Here is a 21,302-nt window from a genome sequence, read left to right on the forward strand (position 1 = left end):
GACTGCAGCCCTCCTGTGCTGGAACAGGGGAAAAGTATGAGGAGGGAGGAGCAGCAGAGAGGAGCTCTTATAGATTGACTGTAAACCCCATTCCCCAGCCCCCTGTGTCACAGGAGACAGACAAGTCCTGAATGAGGGAGTGAAGTTGAGCATGGGAAAGTGGTGTCAGGCAGTGGTAGTGTTTTCTTTTCGGTTTGTTTTTTTTTTTTTGGTTGTTGCTTCTCATTATCCAAATCTATTTTAATTTGCAACAAATTAAATTAATTTTACCCAATTGTCCTGGTTTGAGCAACACAGGACTAACTTATCTTCTAATGCTGGGGAAAACTGCACTTTTAGAAGACTCGAGTGCTTGAATTCATGAAAATATTTACTGTGTAGCCAGTTAGGCTATGGGGGATTCAAAGTCTGAGTGTTTTCAAGCCTTGCCAGGTGCAGGGATGAGGAGCATGGCCTGGGCACTTGACCCAGGCTGGCCAACAGGATTATTTCATACCATGAATGTCACATTCGATATAAATTAGAAAGTTTGCTGAGAAGTTCTCTCTCTCCCCCGACTTGATGGCGGCGGTCCAGAGAACTCCCTGCCCCGGTGCCGGACCCCTGAGCCCTTCCCTTCCTCCCGAAGCCGTTGCACTCGCCGTGTCCCACGTTTGCTGTCCACTGCTGGGAGCGCACAGCTTCCTGCTGGTGGAATTGGCTGACTGCAATCCTTGGATGTCTTATATTGGTATTGGGATCAACACTGGTTCTTTAGTACTATTGTTAATTATTTAGTCTTATCCTATTAAATCTATTTATATTTCAACCCTCATGTTTCCTTGCTTTCCCTGATTCCCCTTTCTGGGTATGGAGGGGTCATTGGGTGACAGAATAATTGTCTAAACAACAATAAATTATTATGGGTTTTCTCAAACCATAACACCCAAGTCGAGTCTGTTTTGCCTATGATGTTAACTGGTACGCAACCTCCCTCCTTGTCTTTATCTTGACCCATGAGCTTTCCCATGCTATCTTCTCCCCTTGCTCTGTTGAGGGGGCAGAGAGAGTGACCAAGCCACTGGGTGGAAGTTCAGCCCTTAGCCAAGATTAACCCACCACAAAGATAAACAGTAAAAACAGCATGATGTTTTTATGTGAAAGCAGTACCGCTGCAACTTTAACTGCAAGTTTTATCTGTTCTGTAGTACAGTAAACTGGATAGCTGGTCAGCAAGCAGCAATTCTGCCATAGCAAGGGTCTAGTTCCCTTCCTGGATTTTAAAGACTCTTACATACAAACACTTCCAGAGACCACAGACAAATCAACCATCACAGAGCAGTTACCAGACATGTTAAGATTCATGCCTTCTATGGGAGTGAAACTCAGCTAGCTCCCATCTTCTGCTCCAGCGCTGCTGTACCTGGATTCTGCTGCTCCCTAGCACGGCTATTAATTTATCTATTTTTTCAAAACACTACATGCTAGAGATAGCTTTCCTGCTGTCTGACAAGCCCTGCAAAGCTAGATAGAAGATGCTGAGCTCTGGACCTGCAAGGAAACATCCCTCTCTTCCCACTGGCTCCCATGCACAATGTCATGCTTGCTTTTGTGGATGCCCCGTGTGGTCACCTTTGCTTCTTCACATGACAAAAAATTCCCATACCATTTTTAGAAGACAAAATCTGGACATTCCAAATTGTGAGCCCTAAAAATTTCAGTGTATTGAATCCTGCAGCCTATTATTTCATTATACATCCTATGAAAAATGGCAACTATAGATTCAAAATTTTAATGTGATTAACAATGTATGCAGTAAGACACAACTTCTGTTCAGACTACAGACTTTACCATCTGTAAAGATCACAAAGTCCAAGAAAGTCTCATGTAAAATTAACTTTTTGGCTCCTCTGATAAAAAACACACCTCTGTCTTCCAAACTGATTTCTGACAGAAAAAGGATACAGTCCTCATTAAAGTCCCCTATATCAGGAAAAAAGATATAAAAATCACTTACCTTCTCCTCCCTCTCAAAGAATAAAGTTAATATTAACATTAAGTAACTCTCCAGGAACTCTCCCAAAATGTTTGTTTTCTTTGCCAAGATTATCTATGTAAAAAGCCCCAACATCACAAATACTTTTTGGAATGGAGATGCATTTCCCTTTTGGCTAAATTAGCAAAGAGACAGCTATACATCCAATTTAAGTACTATTACTGCTAGAGCTCAGCTGACATAATTACAGCAATTTCTGCAGTGGGTAACTGCCCTTTGTCCTCCCATTAGTCAAACACACAGCCTGACAGATGTACTTCAGCCAGCTTTCAGAGCAAGTCTCTGCTTTTACGTTGGCACTATCCCACTGGCAGCACATACTGCTTATGTGTGTGTATGTATATGTATACGGCTATATTAAGCCAAGGCTACCCAGAAGAAGCAAAAGGTGGGAATGAGCATACCACAGCAAGACATTAATTCTGGAGCAAGAAAGCAAGCTTACCAAAAGCATAGCAAGATTTGTCCAATACAGCCATGCCATATGTACTTCTTTTTAACTTGTTTTCTCCTTTCCGCACCATAAGTTTTCCGCTAGCTTACAGCTGCGGAGTACACTCCAATATGCTGAGGACACTGCCACAACCCGTGCTTAATCCAGGCACCCAAAACCACCTGCAGCTGGTACCTGTCTGCTCCCACAATGAATCACCTTCAGTGACAAAAGCCAGGAACATTATTAATTCCTTTCCTCAGCCCCTTCCACAAGTCAACAGCTCAGTGGGATCAGACAAGCTGGTGGAATAAGACAGGTTATTGAAGCAAGGTGAGACAACAGCTGGGCTTTAAACAGAGATTTAGCTTGACTATATTTAAGCAGAGGTCTAGCTGACCTCACAGTCTGTCTTTGGTGTTGTCAAAAGTGACAGTAATGGGACGTGTAGAAGTAGCGAGTTAGATGTACTTGTTCACAAATGCTAAAGGATTTTAAAAAACAGTTGGGTGGATTGGAGTATCTGGTTCTGGATAAGCATTAAAAACAAGGCCAAGAGAAAACAGTTATTTTCACAGTTTAATACCAGGATACAAATGATATGGAAACTACAGAATAGGTTTAACTAAGAAGCATGTCAAGAGAGGTGACTATCCCACTTTACACTGCACTGGTGTGGCCCCACCTCAACTACTGTGTGCAGTTTTGGGCACCTCAATATAAGGAGGACATCACACTATTAGAGTATGTCCAGATGAGGGTGACCAAGATGGTGAAAGGCCTCAAGGGCAAGACTTTGGAGGAGCGGCTGAGGACACTTGGTTTGTTCAGCTTCAAGAGAAGGGTGAGGGGTGCCCTCACTGCAGTCTACAACTTCCTCAAGGGGGCAGCAGAGGTGGAGGTGCTGATCTCCTCTCTTTGGTGGACAAGAGGAAATAGAATGAAGCTGCATCAGGGGAAGCTCAGATCGCACATTAGGAAAAGGTTCTCCACTGAGAGGGTGGTCAGCCACTGCAATAGGCTCTTCAGGGAAGTGGTCACAGCACCAAGCCTGCCAGAGTTCAAGGAGCCTCTGGATGATGCTTAGTCATATGGTTAGTTTTAGGTAGTCCTGGTGAGGAGCAGGGAGTTGGACTCAATGATCCGTACGGGTCCCTTCCAACTCAAGATATTCTATGATTCCATGTACCCACGCTGGGTTTTTCTGTTTTGTTTTGTATAAGATTCAATTTAGAAAATATGTATTTTAACTGTTACCTGTTGGCAGGAACTTTGTAATCCTCATGAATAGAAATTATTTGCACCCATAGGAAGCAGCTAATGTTACACGATGCGAATGACAACAATAAATGTTTCTAAAAACAGACAGGCTGTAAAAGGAAGGCTAAAGAAAGTGTGACCCACTGCTCAATGGGGCAAGAGACCTCATGACAAAGAACTTGGCTTATCTATTCAATGTTCTTTTAGCCTCTGTGTTCACTAATAAGTTCTTGTTTCCTCAGGCCTCCAAGGTACCCAAGCATCCTCACAGAGTCTGTGTCAGTGAGTCGGTGCCCACGAGAGAGGAGGATCGAGTTGGCGTGCACTTCACCCACAGGGATACTCAAGTTCATGAGACCAAACTCACGGATGCAAGCAGGGGTACTGAAGGAGCTGGTCAGTGCCATTGCAAGGCAGCTCTCCATCACCCTCAAAAGGTTGTGGTGATCAAGGAAGCTTCCTGATGACCAGAGAAAGGCAAACATTACACTCATCTTCAAGACAGAAGATCCAAGGAACAAAAGTTCCATCAGTTTCCCTTCAATCCCTGGGAAGAAGATGGAGAAAATCCTCCTGGAACCCATTTCCAGCCCACAGAGGGACAAGAATGTGACTGCCAGCAGCCAGCATACATTTACTAAGAACAATCCTGCCCAACTTACAGCCCGATCTATGAGATATGGACTGGATAAATATCTGATGAGATGGGTGGAGAACCATCTGGACTGCTGGACTGAAATGGTTCTCTGCAGCTGTGCAAGGTCCAGGTACATGCCACTGACTACCGGTGTCCCTCCAGGTCAACATTTAGTCCAAAACTATTTAATAGCTTGATTAACTATTCAACAGGAGCAAGTGAACTCTCAGGAAGTTCACGCGTAGATGACTGTTTTTCAGAGAGACCCTGTGCTGTCCAGGAAAAGCTTCACCATACAAACATGACTGTTGGGTTAGAAGATGTTCCAGGAAGAGGAGAAAAAAAGGTTAAATGAGCTGTTCCATAAGGCATACAGAAACTCACTCAGTAGGTGAGGTGAACTCCCAAGAAAGCCAGCCTGCAATCTAATGATGACGGAGAGATGATGTCACCACGGCAGAGGATGCGAGACAAGACAAAGAGAAAAAAGACCAATAGCAGCATTGTTTAATGGAATAACTGTTTGATGTGACTGGACAAAACCACAATGGGAAATGAAGATGCGCACTGATGTTCTTCCCTCTCCTGCTCCAAAGCCCATCTGTTCCAGCGACACCAAAGATTGCAGTTAATGGACAGTTTTGGGAGGAGATTTATTTTAATAATGCACATCAGAGACAGAAGAAGCCACACTCCATCTCACTTTCTCTGTGAAAGGAAAACAGGAGCATCACTATGGGCAGCTACTTAACACGTAACACTAAATTTGCACAAGAGAAAAATCATCTTTCCTAGCTTTACCTTCTGCTGGTTTAGACTGTAACTGGGAGGTTTCATACACCACCACTAATAAGCCGTTCCATACAAGTTTTAGCTCAACACAGGGAAGAGACTAAAACACCAAAATAAGGTTTAACAAGATCTCATCATAATAGCGTATTTAAGAAAAAATTATGAAAACTCTGTGAGACTAAATCATATTGGAGCATCCAAATACCACATGAATATCATGCTGGTATTACCCACCATGGTAAACAACTCCTACCAAAGAGCAAAACAACAAGTGCACATAAGCTATCTTTTACTTTCATTGCTGTTACAGGCAGATGTATAAGACAGAGGGGTTGTGTCCCCCCCCGAACGCTTTTCTCACTAGTCCACCCCTATAGAAACATTTTTTTCCTTTTGCCATATGCGCCAATAAAGCATTACGCATACAAGCATCCAAACTGATCTACTGGTAATGGTATCCTGCCTCTAGTTCGCCTAACACCCACTTTGCGAGCCTGCAGCTGTTAAGCTTGTATTTAAAACCTTTGTCTGCCAATTGCTTTAAATAAAAGACAGCTTCTTGGGCAAAGGAAAACTTATTTAAAAAAAATACAACAAAACAACCAAAAAAACAGTGGGTAGAGGAAATGCATTAGTATTCACGTTACTGGGTAGGAATGATCCTACCTGCTTGATCAACGTAAAAGTGACCAGTCTAGAATGAAAAACTGCCATGTATTTAATTTATGTAGTTCCATGCACTGCTGAACAAAAGAAGGGATCAGGGAACAACAACTGTGCACCACCAATTATCTTAATATAATCGGGAACGCTCTTCCACTATCCCTTTTACAGTAATTTAGGAAAAATTGTGAAATTGTAATACCTATACACAAGCCTACAAACACCTGATTCAGAAGTCTCCTTACAAAAAAAAAAAAAAAAAAAAGGCCTGTCCAGAACAACTCTTATCTACTGACACGTTTGGCAGCTTGGTGTACCCAGGTACCCAAGAAGAACCACCCACTTTCAGAACACAAAACTTTGCTTTTCAGATCCCAGTACAGAAAGCATGAGGAACAGCCTCAAAATGTTCCAAGGAAGCTGGTCTTCTCTTATTGCCAATTTCTACAAATGCACATCATGCCTCCCTGGATGTATATGAGTCATAGATCAACCAACTCACACAGACACTTAGATAGATACACAGTTAAAAACTGTACAAGCTGTCACAGCTGCTCCAGATCAACACAATCTCCTTATTAAGGCACTAATGTACTTCTGCGGGAAAACAAACCACTACCAAAAAGCTGTTACTGTCTCTTACTTTTTCAATTTCCTGAATGAAAGGAGGCCATCAACAAAGATGGAATAATCTTGCCTCAAACAGATCCACACCAAACTACCTGTTGTAGTTTCATTTACCGAGCAGGTAATCTAGGAACACCTTCATACAGCAGCCTCAGAACAGGCTGGTGAGCTTCCCCACAACGTGCTGCAGAAAAATTGAAAGTACTTTCAGTATTCTGGGGAAAATGAACCAGTATTACAATGTTTCTGCAGCCCTGCAGATGAATTACAGTCATTGTGCATAGATAGACAATTGACTTCATGGGGTCCTGGGCTGCCGCACCCCATGTCGTTTTACAGTGAAGAACAAGTTCATTCACCACTGAAAGCACTAAGAGCAACAACAATAATGCAGTTGTCCTGAACTATTATTCCTATGTAAACCAAAAGACTCACCAGGGAATAGAAAACCTTTTAGAATTCTTTTAAGTTATTTGCTCAAAAGTAAAGTAATATATAGTTTAAGAAAATTCAGTTACTTAATTATGAAAAGCACAAGATTAAACATAATCCCTTCCCTAGAGCAGCACTGTACCTATGGTTGTCCCTGGGTAGAAGCCAACTATTCCAACCGACACAGGAATTGCAAGGAAAGAGGAAGGATAGAGAAAAGAGGGAAATCCCCATGATTTCATCTTCATTACATGGATTAAGAACGTAGGTTTTAGAATAGGTATTATGCGGGCACCTCAAGTGACTGAAAATTTCTTAACTGTTAAACAGTAAAAACAGAAAGATTTGGAAAAAACCTCAAACAACAGAATGCAGTGGTTTTTGGCAAAACCCGAATTTTTACATTGATATTATTTTCTAAAAATTGCACCCCTCAGAATGATTCTTGCTGTCTCTTGACTCATAGATCAGCTGTCTTCAAGTGAAGAGCAAACTTGCTCCAAAAGCAGAGCTACTTGTATTTCCAAATTAATTTTACTGAAAGCAGACAAAAGCACACCTCTGTTGCTAAAAAGAATCATTACTACTCTAAAAGTGACCTATTCCTTGCATCCTCTAAATCTGAAACTTCAAACTGTATTAATAATAGCTATGTATATTTGTAATAATGTTATGAATTTTATTATTTTTGTCTATAGTGATAACTGCTCTCTAAGGGGCATCTATAAGGCTTTTCTTTTTATGAAAGAAAATTCAACTATTAAACATTGTCTGTGTACTCCTGGATTAAACAACCTGATTTTGAGTCTCCTTTCAAAAATAATACCAACATTTTTATTCATATATTTGCAACTATAAGCAACTATATATTTGCAATGGGAGAGAGGGCTGCATTAAATTGCTGTCTTAACATGGACTAAAAATACTTTCAGTACTTTTTCTGCAACAATCAAAATTAAGTTATTCATAATATCATATTCAAACAAGTGATGCCTGAGCAACTCTGCTTCCAGAGGCAAAATTCAATTTAACTGTTAGGTAGCTGTCACTCAGCATCTTCAGAATCAATTTATTTCTACTGTCTCAATAAGCAGATTAGGTGTAATTTTCAATTTTTTCTTGAAATTGAAAAACATGCAGGCCAAAAAAGCAACAGAACCAGCACTACTGACAACACAAAACACATCACTGGAGCCAGACCCCATTTATAAATGGTTTTAGTAGGATTCAACATTTACTTCAAATTTCCCAGTCAGTGTCATCCCCTTTCCATACCCATACACAGGAGTCACAGTGCTGCCTCTTTTCCCTCTGGCTCTTTCATGTTTAGAGGCTGAAACTAATCTGAAAAGGTAACTGACAAATCTAGGAAGGAATGACCACATAAGGATCAATGCTTATTGGTGTTTATTTGATGAAAACTTCAATCCTACTGTATCTACTCATGCACAATTTTGTGCTGTGTCTAGAAGATGAGCTCTGTAGGAGATCACATGTATAAAGTTCCACCACTACCAGTAGCTTGATGATTTGCTTGGTAAGAAATGGATTTACTAAAAGCCAAAATTTGCATACACGGTGTTATTTGGGATTTCAACCAACAGGATGAGTTATGGTATACACTGCTAATTCACGAGTCATACCTGTATACCTGTTAGCTTCACATCATTAAGTACCACACAGAGTAAATGGCACAAAAAACTCTCAGTGGCATAATTTCCACAGAAAACTTTTCTAAAAGAAATGTCATTTAGAACATATATGCAAAGAGATAGAACATAAACAATTACACTGAATGTTTTGACTGAATTTGCCCAGCATATTCTTGAAAATATTTTATTTCTTCTGTAAACATTTCTTTTTACATTTATAAGAACAATGTCAACTGAAAGTAGGTAAATTGTAGATACAGACTTGAGCGTAACTATATTTTTTGAGGGTGTGTGGGATAGTTCAGTGTAGAAAATATGTTTCTGAAGGTGGAAAACATTGACAAAGAACTTTGCAAACTGGATATGGCCTTTGTAAGACTGAACCAAAGTTCAGTCTATTTACCTTCCTGAGTACAGAAATACAATCTCTGCAGCCAAATGAAACCCTTCTACCTTGTAAGGGCTCAAAAAGTTAATTCTCAGATTGGAAGAGAAATCAGCAAGTTGGTGACCTCTTACTAACGACGACTGACTGCACACTTACGCTTCAATTCTGATGATACCAAATAAAATGCTAAAATGGAAATACTCCACAGAATTAATCTACATGACTGTCACCACCCTAAACATCCTGTTTGCCTTAACTGAAGTGGCCACTGCAGCACTGCAAAGCTGTGCTACTGTTGTGTTCTCATTTGTGTAATTACTCAGGATATCTGTATATCACTCTTACTCACTCCCAGTGAACTGCAGGATAGTCAGACCTTTGGGCACATGAAGGATGGGGATGCCCTGGGGAAGGGTAACCATGAGAATGCACAGGCAGACTGCTAGCACTTCATTTTAAAACAACAAGAAAGGTTCTTAGCCTGAAAGACAAAAGAACATTGGCTGTAGCAAATATCCCCAACCAGTTTGCAGTTGGGATGCCACAAGATGTATGTGTGATGTATGTGGGAGACACATAGCAGCCTTCCAGTACCTGAAGGGGGCCTACAGGAAAGCTGGGCAGGGGCTGTTTGCAAGGGCACGTAGCGATAGGACGAGGGGCAATGGCTTTAAACTAGAGCAGGGTAGGTTTAGATTAGACATTAGAAAGAAGTTCTTTACTGTGAGGGTGGTGAGACACTGGAACAGGTTGCCCAGAGAGGTGGTGGAGGCCCCATCCCTGGAGACATTCAAGGCTGGGCTGGATGAGGCTCTGAGCAACCTGATCTAGTTGAAGATGTCCCCGCTTACTGCAGGGGGTTGGACTAGATGACCTTTAAAGGCCCCTTCCAACCCAACACGTTCTATGATTCTATGAAAAGGGGAGTTGTGAGCATCCAAAAGATGATTCAAGGCATCTGCAGCAAGAGACAAACACATAGACTTGTCTATACTGAATATGGCAGCATGCAGGTGCCAGGTGAGCCTGCACTTTTCCCTTCAGAAGGACATACTATTTGTAATATACATATAGAATCATAGAATCATAGAATTGTTGAGGTTGGAAGGGACCTTTAAGATCATCGAGTCCAACTTTTAGCCTACCCTGACAAGAGCCACTTCTAAACCATGTCCCTAAGTGCCCCATCTACCTTTTTTTTAAACACCTCCAGGGATGGTGAATCCACCACCTCCCTGGGCAGCCTATTCCAATGTTTAATAACCCTTTCAGTGAAAAAATGTCTCCTAATATCCAATCTAAACCTCCCCTGACGTAACTTGAACCCGTTTCCCCTCGTCCTATCACTTGTCACCAGGGAGAAGAGGTCAGCCCCCATCTCTCTACAACCTCCTTTCAGGTAGTTGTAGAGGGTGATAAGGTCTCCCCTCAGCCTCCTCTTCTCCAGGCTAAACAACCCCAGCTCCCTCAGTCGTTCTTCATAAGGTTTGTCCTCCAGGCCCCTCACCAGCTTTGTAGCCCTTCTCTGGACACGCTCCAACACCTCAATGTCCCTCTTGTAGCGAGGGGCCCAAAACTGAACGCAGTACTCGAGGTGGGGCCTCACCAGTGCCGAGTACAGGGGGATGATCACTTCCCTAGTCCGGCTCACTGTCCTGGTTCCGGTGGGGATAGGGTTAACTTTTCCTGGTATTCCATGCCATGTGAGCCACGCCCACCCTGAGCTGCCGGGGGAGGGGGCAGGAAGTTGCTGCTTAAAAGCGGGCTGGGGCGTCCGGGGTCCGGCCGGTCGGCGAGCGGCGGGGAGCGGCGGTTCCGTAATCGCGTTTGTATATTCCCCTATCCGTGTTGTTGTTGTTTGCCTGTTCCCTTTGCTGTTCTGTTAAACTGCCTTTGTCCCAACCCAAGAGTCTTGCCTTTTCTTACGATCCTTCCTGTATTAGGAAGGCACGTGCGAGCGGCACGTGGTTCTTTGTTGCCATCTGAGGCTAAACCACGACAGTCCTTTTTGGCGCCCAACGTGGGGCTTGAAGGGTTGAGATAACGACAGAATCCAACTAGAACGTGGAAAAAACGGTTTTGGTTTTTTTTTCTTGTATGCATTTCTTTTATTAGGTAAGTAGTCACTGGTCATCATGTTGCTTGGTTTGTTCTCATGGCTGTGTTACATAAATTCCTATATGGCTTATGTACTCCCTGCAATGCTGTTTACCATGTCTGGAAGAGGGATGAGGATTATCATTCTGCTGTCCTGTGCGATATCTGTTTATGATATGATAACATCACTGTTCAGACGGCTATTTTGGGGTGTTTATGTGGTTTTGTTGTCCTGTCCGTACATTGGACACCGTCTCTCAGAATTTGTTAATAGTTTCCCCAGCCCTTTTGCCTCCCTTTTCTCCTTCGGGTCAGGTATGACAGCTTTTGAGAATCTTGAATATCCTTGGGATACTCAAACTAGTGTGTTCCTAGTGCTATGTCTCCTGAATACGTTCCAGGTCTTGTTTAGGGTTAAGCGACTATTTAAGACTACCACCCGGAGATCTGCTCCGAGGCTGGATAGTCAGGGGTGGCATGGCATGTGGGAGAGCATGGGCAGGTACCTAGAGAACTACTCGCCTCCAATGGTCTGGGACTTCACCCCTGAACAATTACAGGACCCTGATAAAGTGGTAGAATATTTGAAGGGAAAATGTTGTGGCTATTCTAGAGAGGCACAACTCACCGCGCTGTGCTGGGCCCTGGCCAGTATCTACCAGGCACTGCTCAGAATTATGCAGCACCCTCAAGGGGAAGAGATGGAAACCAGACCGGCGGCCCCTGCGGCTGCTGCAGCCCCTGCGGCGGCCCCTGCGGCTGCTGCAGCCCCTGCGGCAGACACTGCGGCTACTGCAACCCCCGTGGTAGCCACTGCCACTGAACCAGAGAACCAACCCGTGCCGGTATCAGTTGCCCCCATACAGAAGAAGTACACAAAGAAATCAGTTCGCTTAGTAAGAGATGATGATGAACCAGGGCCATCACGAGAGCAGGAGGAAGAGGCAGAACCAGAGATAATTACTTGATCCCTATCCTTGAGTGAGCTGCGGGATATGCGAAAAGATTTCAGCCGACTTTCAGGCGAGCACATTGTCACCTGGCTGCTCCGGTGCTGGGATAATGGGGCCAGTAGCCTGGAATTAGAGGGTAGGGAGGCCAGGCAGCTGGGATCCCTGTCTAGGGAAGGCGGCATTGACAAGGCGATTGGGAAAAAGACCCAAGCCCTCAGCCTCTGGAAACGACTCCTGTCAGGCGTGAGGGAGAGGTACCCCTTCAGTGAGGATGTTGTATGTCAGCCAAGCAAGTGGACTACCATGGAAAGAGGTATCCAGTACCTGAGAGAATTAGCCGTGCGGGAGATGATTTATTATGACTTGGACAATGCCGACTTACCCACAGACCCTGATGAGGTGCGATGCACAAGGCCCATGTGGCGGAAGTTTGTACGGAGCGCACCATCGTCATATGCCAACTCCCTGGCAGTAATGGAATGGAAAGGTGAAGAGGGACCAACGGTGGATGAGGTAGCTGGCCGGCTCCGGCGATATGAAGAAAGTCTCTCTTCCCCCCTTGTCTCAGCTGTGGAGAAACTGTCGCGGAAGGTCCAGCAACTTGAAGAGAATATGTTCTACTCCCCACCTGCACGGGCCAGCATCTCAGCTATTAGAAGCAGGCATTTCCCCACTCAAGAGAGAGAGTACAGAGGGTACACACCACGAGGCACCCTGTGGTTCTACCTGCGGGACCACGGAGAGGACATGAGGAAGTGGGATGGACGACCTACTTCGATCCTGCGGACACGGGTACAGGAGTTGCAAGGAAGGACAACCACAAAAGGGGATCCCTCCAGGAAAAGTGCCGCCCCAGTTTCCAGTGGGCCGTTCCCCAGACAAAGCAGAAGGCCTGATCTTGCTTCTGATCCTCTTGAAGGAACTTCCAAGTCATTTATGCAAGAAGTGAGTAATGGATACTATGATGAGTATTAGGGGGGCCCTGCCTCCGGCCAGGTGGAGGAAAGGGACAACCGGGTTTATTGGACGGTGTGGATTCAATGGCCTGGCACATCAGACCCACAGGAGTATAAGGCTCTAGTGGACACGGGTGCGCAGTGTACTTTAATACCATCAAGCTATAGAGGGGCAGAACCCATTTGTATTTCTGGGGTGACAGGGGGATCCCAAGAGTTGACTGTACTGGAGGCAGAAGTGAGCCTAACTGGGAATGAGTGGCAAAAGCATCCCATTGTGACTGGCCCAGAGGCTCCATGCATCCTTGGTATAGATTACCTCAGGAGAGGGTATTTTAAGGACCCAAAAGGGTACCGCTGGGCCTTTGGCATAGCTGCTTTGGAGACAGAGGAAGTTAAACAGTTGTCTGCCTTGCCTGGTCTCTCGGAGGATTCTTCTGTTGTGGGGTTGTTGAGGGTCAAAGAACAACAGGTGCCGATTGCTACCACAACGGTGCATCGGCGGCAGTATCGCACTAACCGAGACTCTGTGATTCCCATCCATGAGCTGATTCGTCAACTAGAGGTTCAAGGAGTGATCAGCAAGACTCGCTCACCCTTTAACAGTCCCATATGGCCGGTGCGAAAATCTAATGGAGAGTGGAGGCTAACTGTAGACTATCGTGGTCTGAATGAAGTCACGCCACCGCTGAGTGCTGCCGTGCCGGACATGCTAGAACTCCAGTACGAACTGGAGTCCAAGGCAGCCAAGTGGTATGCCACGACTGATATAGCGAATGCATTCTTCTCAATCCCTTTGGCAGCAGAGTGCAGGCCACAGTTTGCTTTCACTTGGAGGGGCGTCCAATACACCTGGAATCGACTGCCCCAGGGCTGGAAACACAGCCCCACCATTTGCCGTGGACTGATCCAGACTGCACTGGAACAGGGTGAAGCTCCAGAACATCTGCAGTACATTGATGACATCATTGTATGGGGAAACACAGCAGAAGAAGTTTTTGAGAAAGGGAGTAAAATAGTCCAAATCCTTCTGAACGCTGGTTTTGCTATAAAGCGAAGTAAGGTCAAGGGACCTGCGCAGGAAATCCAGTTTTTAGGAATAAAATGGCAAGATGGACGCCGTCAGATTCCAATGGATGTGATCAACAAAATAGCAGCTATGTCTCCACCAACTAGTAAAAAGGAAACACAGGCTTTCTTAGGTATTGTGGGTTTTTGGAGAATGCATATCCCAGATTACAGTCAAATTGTAAGCCCTCTGTATCAAGTAACCCGGAAGAAGAATGATTTTAAATGGGGTCCTGAGCAACGACAAGCTTTTGAACAAATCAAACAGGAAATAGTCCATGCAGTGGCCCTGGGGCCAGTCCGGGCAGGACAAGATGTTAAAAATGTGCTCTATACCGCAGCCGGGGAGAACGGCCCTACCTGGAGCCTCTGGCAGAAAGCACCAGGGGAGACTCGAGGTCGACCCCTAGGGTTTTGGAGTCGTGGATACAGAGGATCCGAAGCCCGCTACACTCCAACAGAAAAAGAGATATTGGCAGCATATGAAGGGGTTCGAGCTGCTTCGGAAGTAGTTGGTACAGAAGCACAGCTCCTCTTAGCACCTCGACTGCCGGTGCTGGGTTGGATGTTCAAAGAAAGGGTCCCCACCACACATCATGCAACCGATGCTACATGGAGTAAGTGGATTGCACTGATCACGCAGCGAACTCGAATGGGAAACCCCAGTCGCCCAGGAATTCTGGAAGTGATCATGGACTGGCCAGAAGGCAAGGATTTCGGAATGTCACCAGAGGAGGAGGTGACGCGTGCAGAAGAGGCCCCACCATATAATAAACTGCCAGAAAATGAGAAGAAATATGCCCTGTTCACTGATGGGTCCTGCCGTATTGTGGGAAAGCATCGAAAGTGGAAGGCTGCTGTGTGGAGTCCTACACGACGGGTTGCAGAAGCCAGTGAGGGACAGGGTGAATCGAGCCAGTTTGCAGAGGTGAAGGCTATTCAGCTGGCTTTGGACATTGCTGAGCGAGAAAAATGGCCAGTACTTTATCTCTACACTGACTCATGGATGGTGGCAAATGCTCTGTGGGGGTGGTTACAGCAGTGGAAGCAGGGCAACTGGCAGCGCAGAGGCAAACCCATCTGGGCTGCTGAACTGTGGAAAGATATTGCTGCCCGGATAGAGAATCTGGTTGTGAAAGTACGCCATGTAGATGCCCATGTACCGAAGAATCGGGCCACGGAGGAACATCAGAACAACCAGCAGGTGGATCGGGCCGCTAGGATTGAAGTGGCTCAAGTGGATCTGGACTGGCAACGTAAGGGTGAACTATTCATAGCTCGGTGGGCCCATGACTCCTCAGGCCATCAAGGGAGAGATGCGACATATAGATGGGCTCGTGACCGAGGGGTGGACTTGACCATGGACACTATTGCACAGGTCATCCATGAATGTGAGACATGCGCTGCGATCAAACAAGCCAAGCGTTTGAAGCCTCTTTGGTATGGAGGGCGATGGCTGAAATACAAATATGGGGAGGCCTGGCAGATTGATTATATCACACTGCCGCAAACCTGTCAAGGCAAGCGCTATGTGCTCACAATGGTGGAAGCAACCACTGGATGGCTGGAAACATACCCTGTGCCCCATGCCACTGCCCGGAACACTATCCTGGGCCTTGAAAAGCAAGTCCTGTGGCGACACGGTACCCCAGAGAGAATTGAGTCAGACAACGGGACTCATTTCTGAAACAGCCTCATAGACACCTGGGCCAAAGAGCATGGTATCGAGTGGGTGTATCACATCCCCTATCACGCACCAGCCTCTGGGAAGATAGAACGATACAATGGACTGTTAAAAACTACACTGAGAGCAATGGGTGGTGGGACTTTCAAACACTGGGATACACATTTAGCAAAAGCTACCTGGCTAGTTAACACCAGGGGATCTAACAATCGGGCTGGCCCTGCCCAATCAAAACTTCCACGTACTGTAGAAGGGGATAAAGTCCCCGTAGTGCACATGAAGAATATGCTAGGGAAGACAGTCTGGGTTAGTCCTGCCTCAGGCAAAGGCAAACCCATCCGTGGGATTGCTTTTGCCCAAGGACCTGGGTGCACTTGGTGGGTGATGCGGCAGGATGGGGAAGTCCGATGTGTACCTCATGGGGATCTGATTTTGGGCGAGAATAGCCAATGAATCAGATTGTGTGCTGTTAATTGATAAGTAACACTGTCACTGTATGTCCTCATTGCTATAATTGATATCAGTTGTACTACAAGTAAGGCACAGGGATGATGGGATAAGAACTGATCTCAGCAGCTGGTGCCCAGCAGTTTCCTCAAGATCTACATCTTCAGCCCACGGACTGCGTGCATGAGCCACACCAGGTGCACCAGTCACAAGCTCCGAAAAATACAGCATGCAACAGACCAGCACCACCCAGCATCTCACCTGCCCTGAGAGACTGTTCTAACAAATAGAGCCCAAAGCCGTGGATTAAAAGAACTCAACGGACACTTTGGAGGGATGACCCATAAACTAAGGGCATTATATGTGTGTGTGTATATATATATATATATATATATATGACAGGGGAAAGTGGTGGCAATTCATTGGAACCCTCTGGGCATGGCATAGATGGTATGGAATAAGGGGTGGATAATGTCCTGGTTCCGGTGGGGATAGGGTTAACTTTTCCTGGTATTCCATGCCATGTGAGCCACGCCCACCCTGAGCTGCCGGGGGAGGGGGCAGGAAGTTGCTGCTTAAAAGCGGGCTGGGGCGTCCGGGGTCCGGCCGGTCGGCGAGCGGCGGGGAGCGGCGGTTCCGTAATCGCGTTTGTATATTCCCCTGTCCGTGTTGTTGGTGTTGTTTGCCTGTTCCCTTTGCTGTTCTGTTAAACTGCCTTTGTCCCAACCCAAGAGTCTTGCCTTTTCTTACGATCCTTCCTGTATTAGGAAGGCACGTGCGAGCGGCACGTGGTTCTTTGTTCCCATCTGAGGCTAAACCACGACACTCACCACACTATTCCTGATACAGGCTAGGATGCTGTTGGCCTTCTTGGCCACCTGGGCACACTGCTGGCTCATATTCAGCCGGCTGTCAACCAACACCCCCACGTCCTTTTCTGTCGAGCTGCTTTCAAGCCACTCTGCCCCAATCCTGTAGCACTGCATGGGGTTGTTGTGTCCCAAGTGCAGGACCCGGCCTTTGGCCTTGTTGAACCTCATACCATTGGTCTCAGCCCATCGGTCCAGCCTGTCCAGATCCCTCTGCAGAGCCAACCTACCCTCAAGCAGATCAACACGCCCGCCCAGTTTAGTGTCATCTGCGAACTTACTGAGGGTGCATTCGATCCCTTCATCCAGATCATTGATAAAGATATTAAAGAGAACCGGCCCCAGCACCGAGCCCTGGGTGCTTATGCAAATGAGAAATAAAGAACCATGTTTAGAAGTTTAAATCAGTGGAACAACATGTCCCATGACTTTTGCTTGGAGAAAAACTAATAAGAGATCTGGGTTCCGAGGTGCACAGAAATCAAGCGATTTACACCATTATTAAAAGAGCATGTACATGAAAGTCCACCATCTTAGAGTGCTTTTCTTAAAGCTACCACTTATCATTTTACATTAATAGGATATCTCATTCTTTTTGAAGGACATGAACTTCATTTTGCCAGACTTGTTGCCTGTTGAGGAAATTCAGTGACTTGTTACTTTTACTTTTTCTTGACGACAGCCATAATCTACAAGTATTAATTGTTTTGACTTACAAGTAAGTGCAAAACCCGTCCCATATTTTATCATCCTGTAAATGCTTTTCTCAGCCTAAAGCGTGAAAGTTACAAGTGAGTTAATGTATCATGGATTCATTCACTCACTTGTCTATTCTGCTTACACTTGAAACTAAGAGCCAGTTTTCCACAGCTTCTACAACAGTCAAAGAAAAGCTTATGTGCAGCATTTCATGAAAGTGTAACTGGCCTTCCAATGCCATGCTGGGAGACGTAACCCCTTCACAGAGGCTTGCAGTAACAAGACAGACAGAATGCTATTACATCATCTCTGCTAAGTTGATCAGACAAACTCCTAGGTCAGACAGCCTACAGAGGGAAGCACAAAACACCAATAGCTTCAAAAAAAAAAAAACCAGCCCCAAACATCTTCTGGAAGGAAATTGGGAAAATGGAGGAGAAGGAAAAAAAACAAAACAAAACAAAACAACAAGTAGTTTGTAGCATCCAGAAGATAAAAAGCAATGACACAAACATTTTTTGCCTTTGTTAACTCAAGAAACCTAAAATTAGAAGGCAAAGAAATAAAGCAATAAAAGGGACGCCTCTTATTTTTACTTTTTTAACCTCCCCATCCCACCAAAGTCCCTGCTGGCATCATTTACACTTATTACACTTTTGGATAAAACTTGTCCATTGACAATTGACCTGATACAATTAATATTAAAGCAGTGTCTCATGAAGTTTTCCAGAATACAATCTTGATGATTTATTTGCAAACACACTAAAGAGCCAGTACATTGTCCAGATATGGATACCCTCTTGAACCTAATAAACCCAAACGCAAAACACGGCTCATGCTTCTATTTCAATACAACCATAGTTCTAACAGTTCTCTTCTCCAGGAGGACAACAAGGTCTTTCAGACTATGCCTGCTACTTATTTTTGCTTTGCTTTCAAACATCCTCTTCAGCAGACTGAATATTCTCATACTAGCTCCCCTCTCTTCTCCATCCCAGAACCTACTATTGTCTAATTGTGCTAAACAGAGCTACCCATTTTTGTTATAACTGTTCAGAAATATACAGATAAGCATTGGTATTTACATTAGTAAACCCACAACACAAAAGCTGGCTTAACATCTCCATCAGTGACCTGGAGGAGGAGACAGAACACACTTTTACTCATGAGGTTTGCGGATGACAATTAACTGGGGAAGCAGCCGAGACTCAAGAGCAGGGCTGCTGCCGAAGGGACCCAGACAGACTGAAGGAATGGGTTAACAGCAGCCTCACGAAATACAACAAGGATAAATGCCAAATGCCAAGCCCTGTCCCAGCAAGGCAGAGCCCTGCAGCCATGAGGCTAGGGCTGGGAAACAGCTCTAGGGGATTGGCACTGGAAGGCAGCAAGCTGTTCCCAGGCCACCCGTGTACCTGGGCAGCAACAAGGACGAGTCTCATGAGCAGGTCACAGCCCTAAAAGCCAGGGGAAGGCAGGGACTGTACCCTCTGCTCGGTGCTTGTCAGACCCCATCTGGGTAGTGCATCCCATATGGGTGCCCAGCACAGAAACAAATTGGTGGGAGGTGGTGGGAAGCCACTGAGACGGTGAGGCTGGAGCCCTTGCTCTGCAAGGAGAGGCTGCAGGACCAGGGCTGTTTCAGCTGGGAGGAGGGACAGCTTCAGGGGCACACAACAGCATCCCTGACACCGATGGAAAGAAATGGAGGAGATGCAGTCAGGCTCTTCACAGTAGTGTGTGGCGGGAGGGCAAGAGGCTGTAGCACAAGCTGACACGTGAGAGACTCAGGCTGGAAATAAGCAGAAGCCTTTTCCCCATGAAGACATCACAGCAGTGAGGCCGGGTCCCAGGGAGGTCAGGCCACCTTCAGCCAGGGTAGGTTTCACAGCCCGGCAAGGAGGGATGAAGTCCTGAGCAGCCTGGTCTGACCCCATGGCTGAACCTCCGGTGGTCCCTGCCAGCATGAATGGTTCTGCCATTGTGTGAAACTCGGCAAAACAGTTTCCACTAACGGACAAAATGTAAACCTAAAGGTTTGGACCTTTCCTCCCTCCAAACAGGCAAACTTCCTTTGGCTTTCTCATCAATTAGTTCTAACAACATGTAAAGAAGTCTTGGTAAATTTTCTGGTTCAGACTGTGTAACATATATAACTTTAAGTAGCTTTATTTATACATACAGTTTCTAACTTGTTCTACCTTATAACTACTGAATTTATTCTGCTTAATACAGAACCATTTCTCTTTAAATGAGAGACATTTTTTTTTCCTTATTACTTCCTCCCATTACAGTAGCCCTCCTGTATTTCACCTCTGGGAAGTCAAGCAAGCAGTGCTTCATGTATAAGGTCTAAGTTCTGCTTTTGCAGAAGTAAACATGAGTTGCTTGGTTATGAAAACAGGTATCTAATTGTGTATTTAATGCAGGCACATGCTCATTTGCTCACCCATTCCACTTAAAGACAACTAGCACTGAGCTCTTATACGAAGTTAATCACAAAAACACTTCATCTCACTGTCAGGTCAATCTTTGTTAAACTCATCATGCACCAGCAATATGCAGCAACATCTTTATTGTGATGGCTTTTGATGTGGGTGCAGGACTCACCCCTCCTGCCTTTTGCAGCTTTCTTCTGAATTCCTCTGTTGGGTTGTTGAATGTGAGCTTTTCACAGCGGAGGTGATTTACAGGTGGGTGGCCTTCAAGGTGCAGGAATAAGTCATAGTCAAAGCGAACTTTCTTAGGTTCTTCCTGAGGGTTGAAAATAACCAGATAGAAACATCTAGCACCAAAACTAAATTGAAAACAAAGGCTACATAAAGACTGTCAATTAAAATGAAAATTATGTCATTTTTAACCATTTGCTGTGTTCTTGGACACATTATGGAATTTACCAAGTGTCAGCTGAGCTACAGTAAATCAGAGAAGCTCCTATCAGCCCACGACAACACATGATAAAATGCATGAACTTCATAAACTTCAAGCTGTCCTGAGAAGGCTTAATTGAAAGTGTTATATCATATTTGGAACAGGCTACAGACAAGTGCATAGGCAAGTATCATGATTCAGCTGACAAAAGGTAACTCAGTCACCAACACAATCACGCTTCTAAGCCCTAGGTAGTACTGAAGACACTGCAGTAAGTTTTGAATGCAAATTCCTCCACCAAAGCTAAACACTATTGTTTTCTTCATGAGTTATAGAAAGGGGTAAGAACGAAACTGCTGCAACCAACTATATCTGATCTCCTGTATATGGGGTCTGCTCATTTATTAATGAAACTTCATTGCCTTGAATGAGTGTGGCCAGCTAGATTTCAAGTGTTCCACCACAGCTTCCAAGTGATTAAAATTCTCTGACACTGCAGTGAAAAAATGAAACTGAATGTTCCCTGTACCAATATGGAGAGAGAAAGAACAGGAAAGCCAAATTTATCCTGGAAGAAGTCATCAGTGCTCTACTGTCCCGAGAAAGCCTCAGCTGAAAAAGGACACTAGTGGAATTGAATAGAATTCAGTTTGCAATACCAGAGAAAAGATAAGTACATTTTGTGTCATACATTTACACAGTCCCTTCTAGAGGCTGCATGTAATTTAGGTGCCCTTTT

At 45.0% G+C, this 21,302-nt stretch overlaps 1 protein-coding gene across 2 annotated transcripts in view; it reads right to left on the reverse strand.

Annotated features, from left to right (window-relative positions):
- Nucleotides 1–21,302, reverse strand: part of MLLT3 (MLLT3 super elongation complex subunit) — a 139,133-nt gene that overhangs the window by 49,720 nt on the left and 68,111 nt on the right. For both annotated transcript variants that reach the window (XM_074570483.1, XM_074570484.1), the window contains exon 4: nucleotides 20,303–20,446. In XM_074570483.1, coding sequence (XP_074426584.1) covers nucleotides 20,303–20,446 — 144 coding nt within the window. The remainder of the gene's footprint in view (nucleotides 1–20,302; nucleotides 20,447–21,302) is intronic.

This window comes from Larus michahellis, chromosome Z (genome assembly GCF_964199755.1).
Source record: "Larus michahellis chromosome Z, bLarMic1.1, whole genome shotgun sequence".
NCBI lineage: Eukaryota > Metazoa > Chordata > Aves > Charadriiformes > Laridae > Larus > Larus michahellis.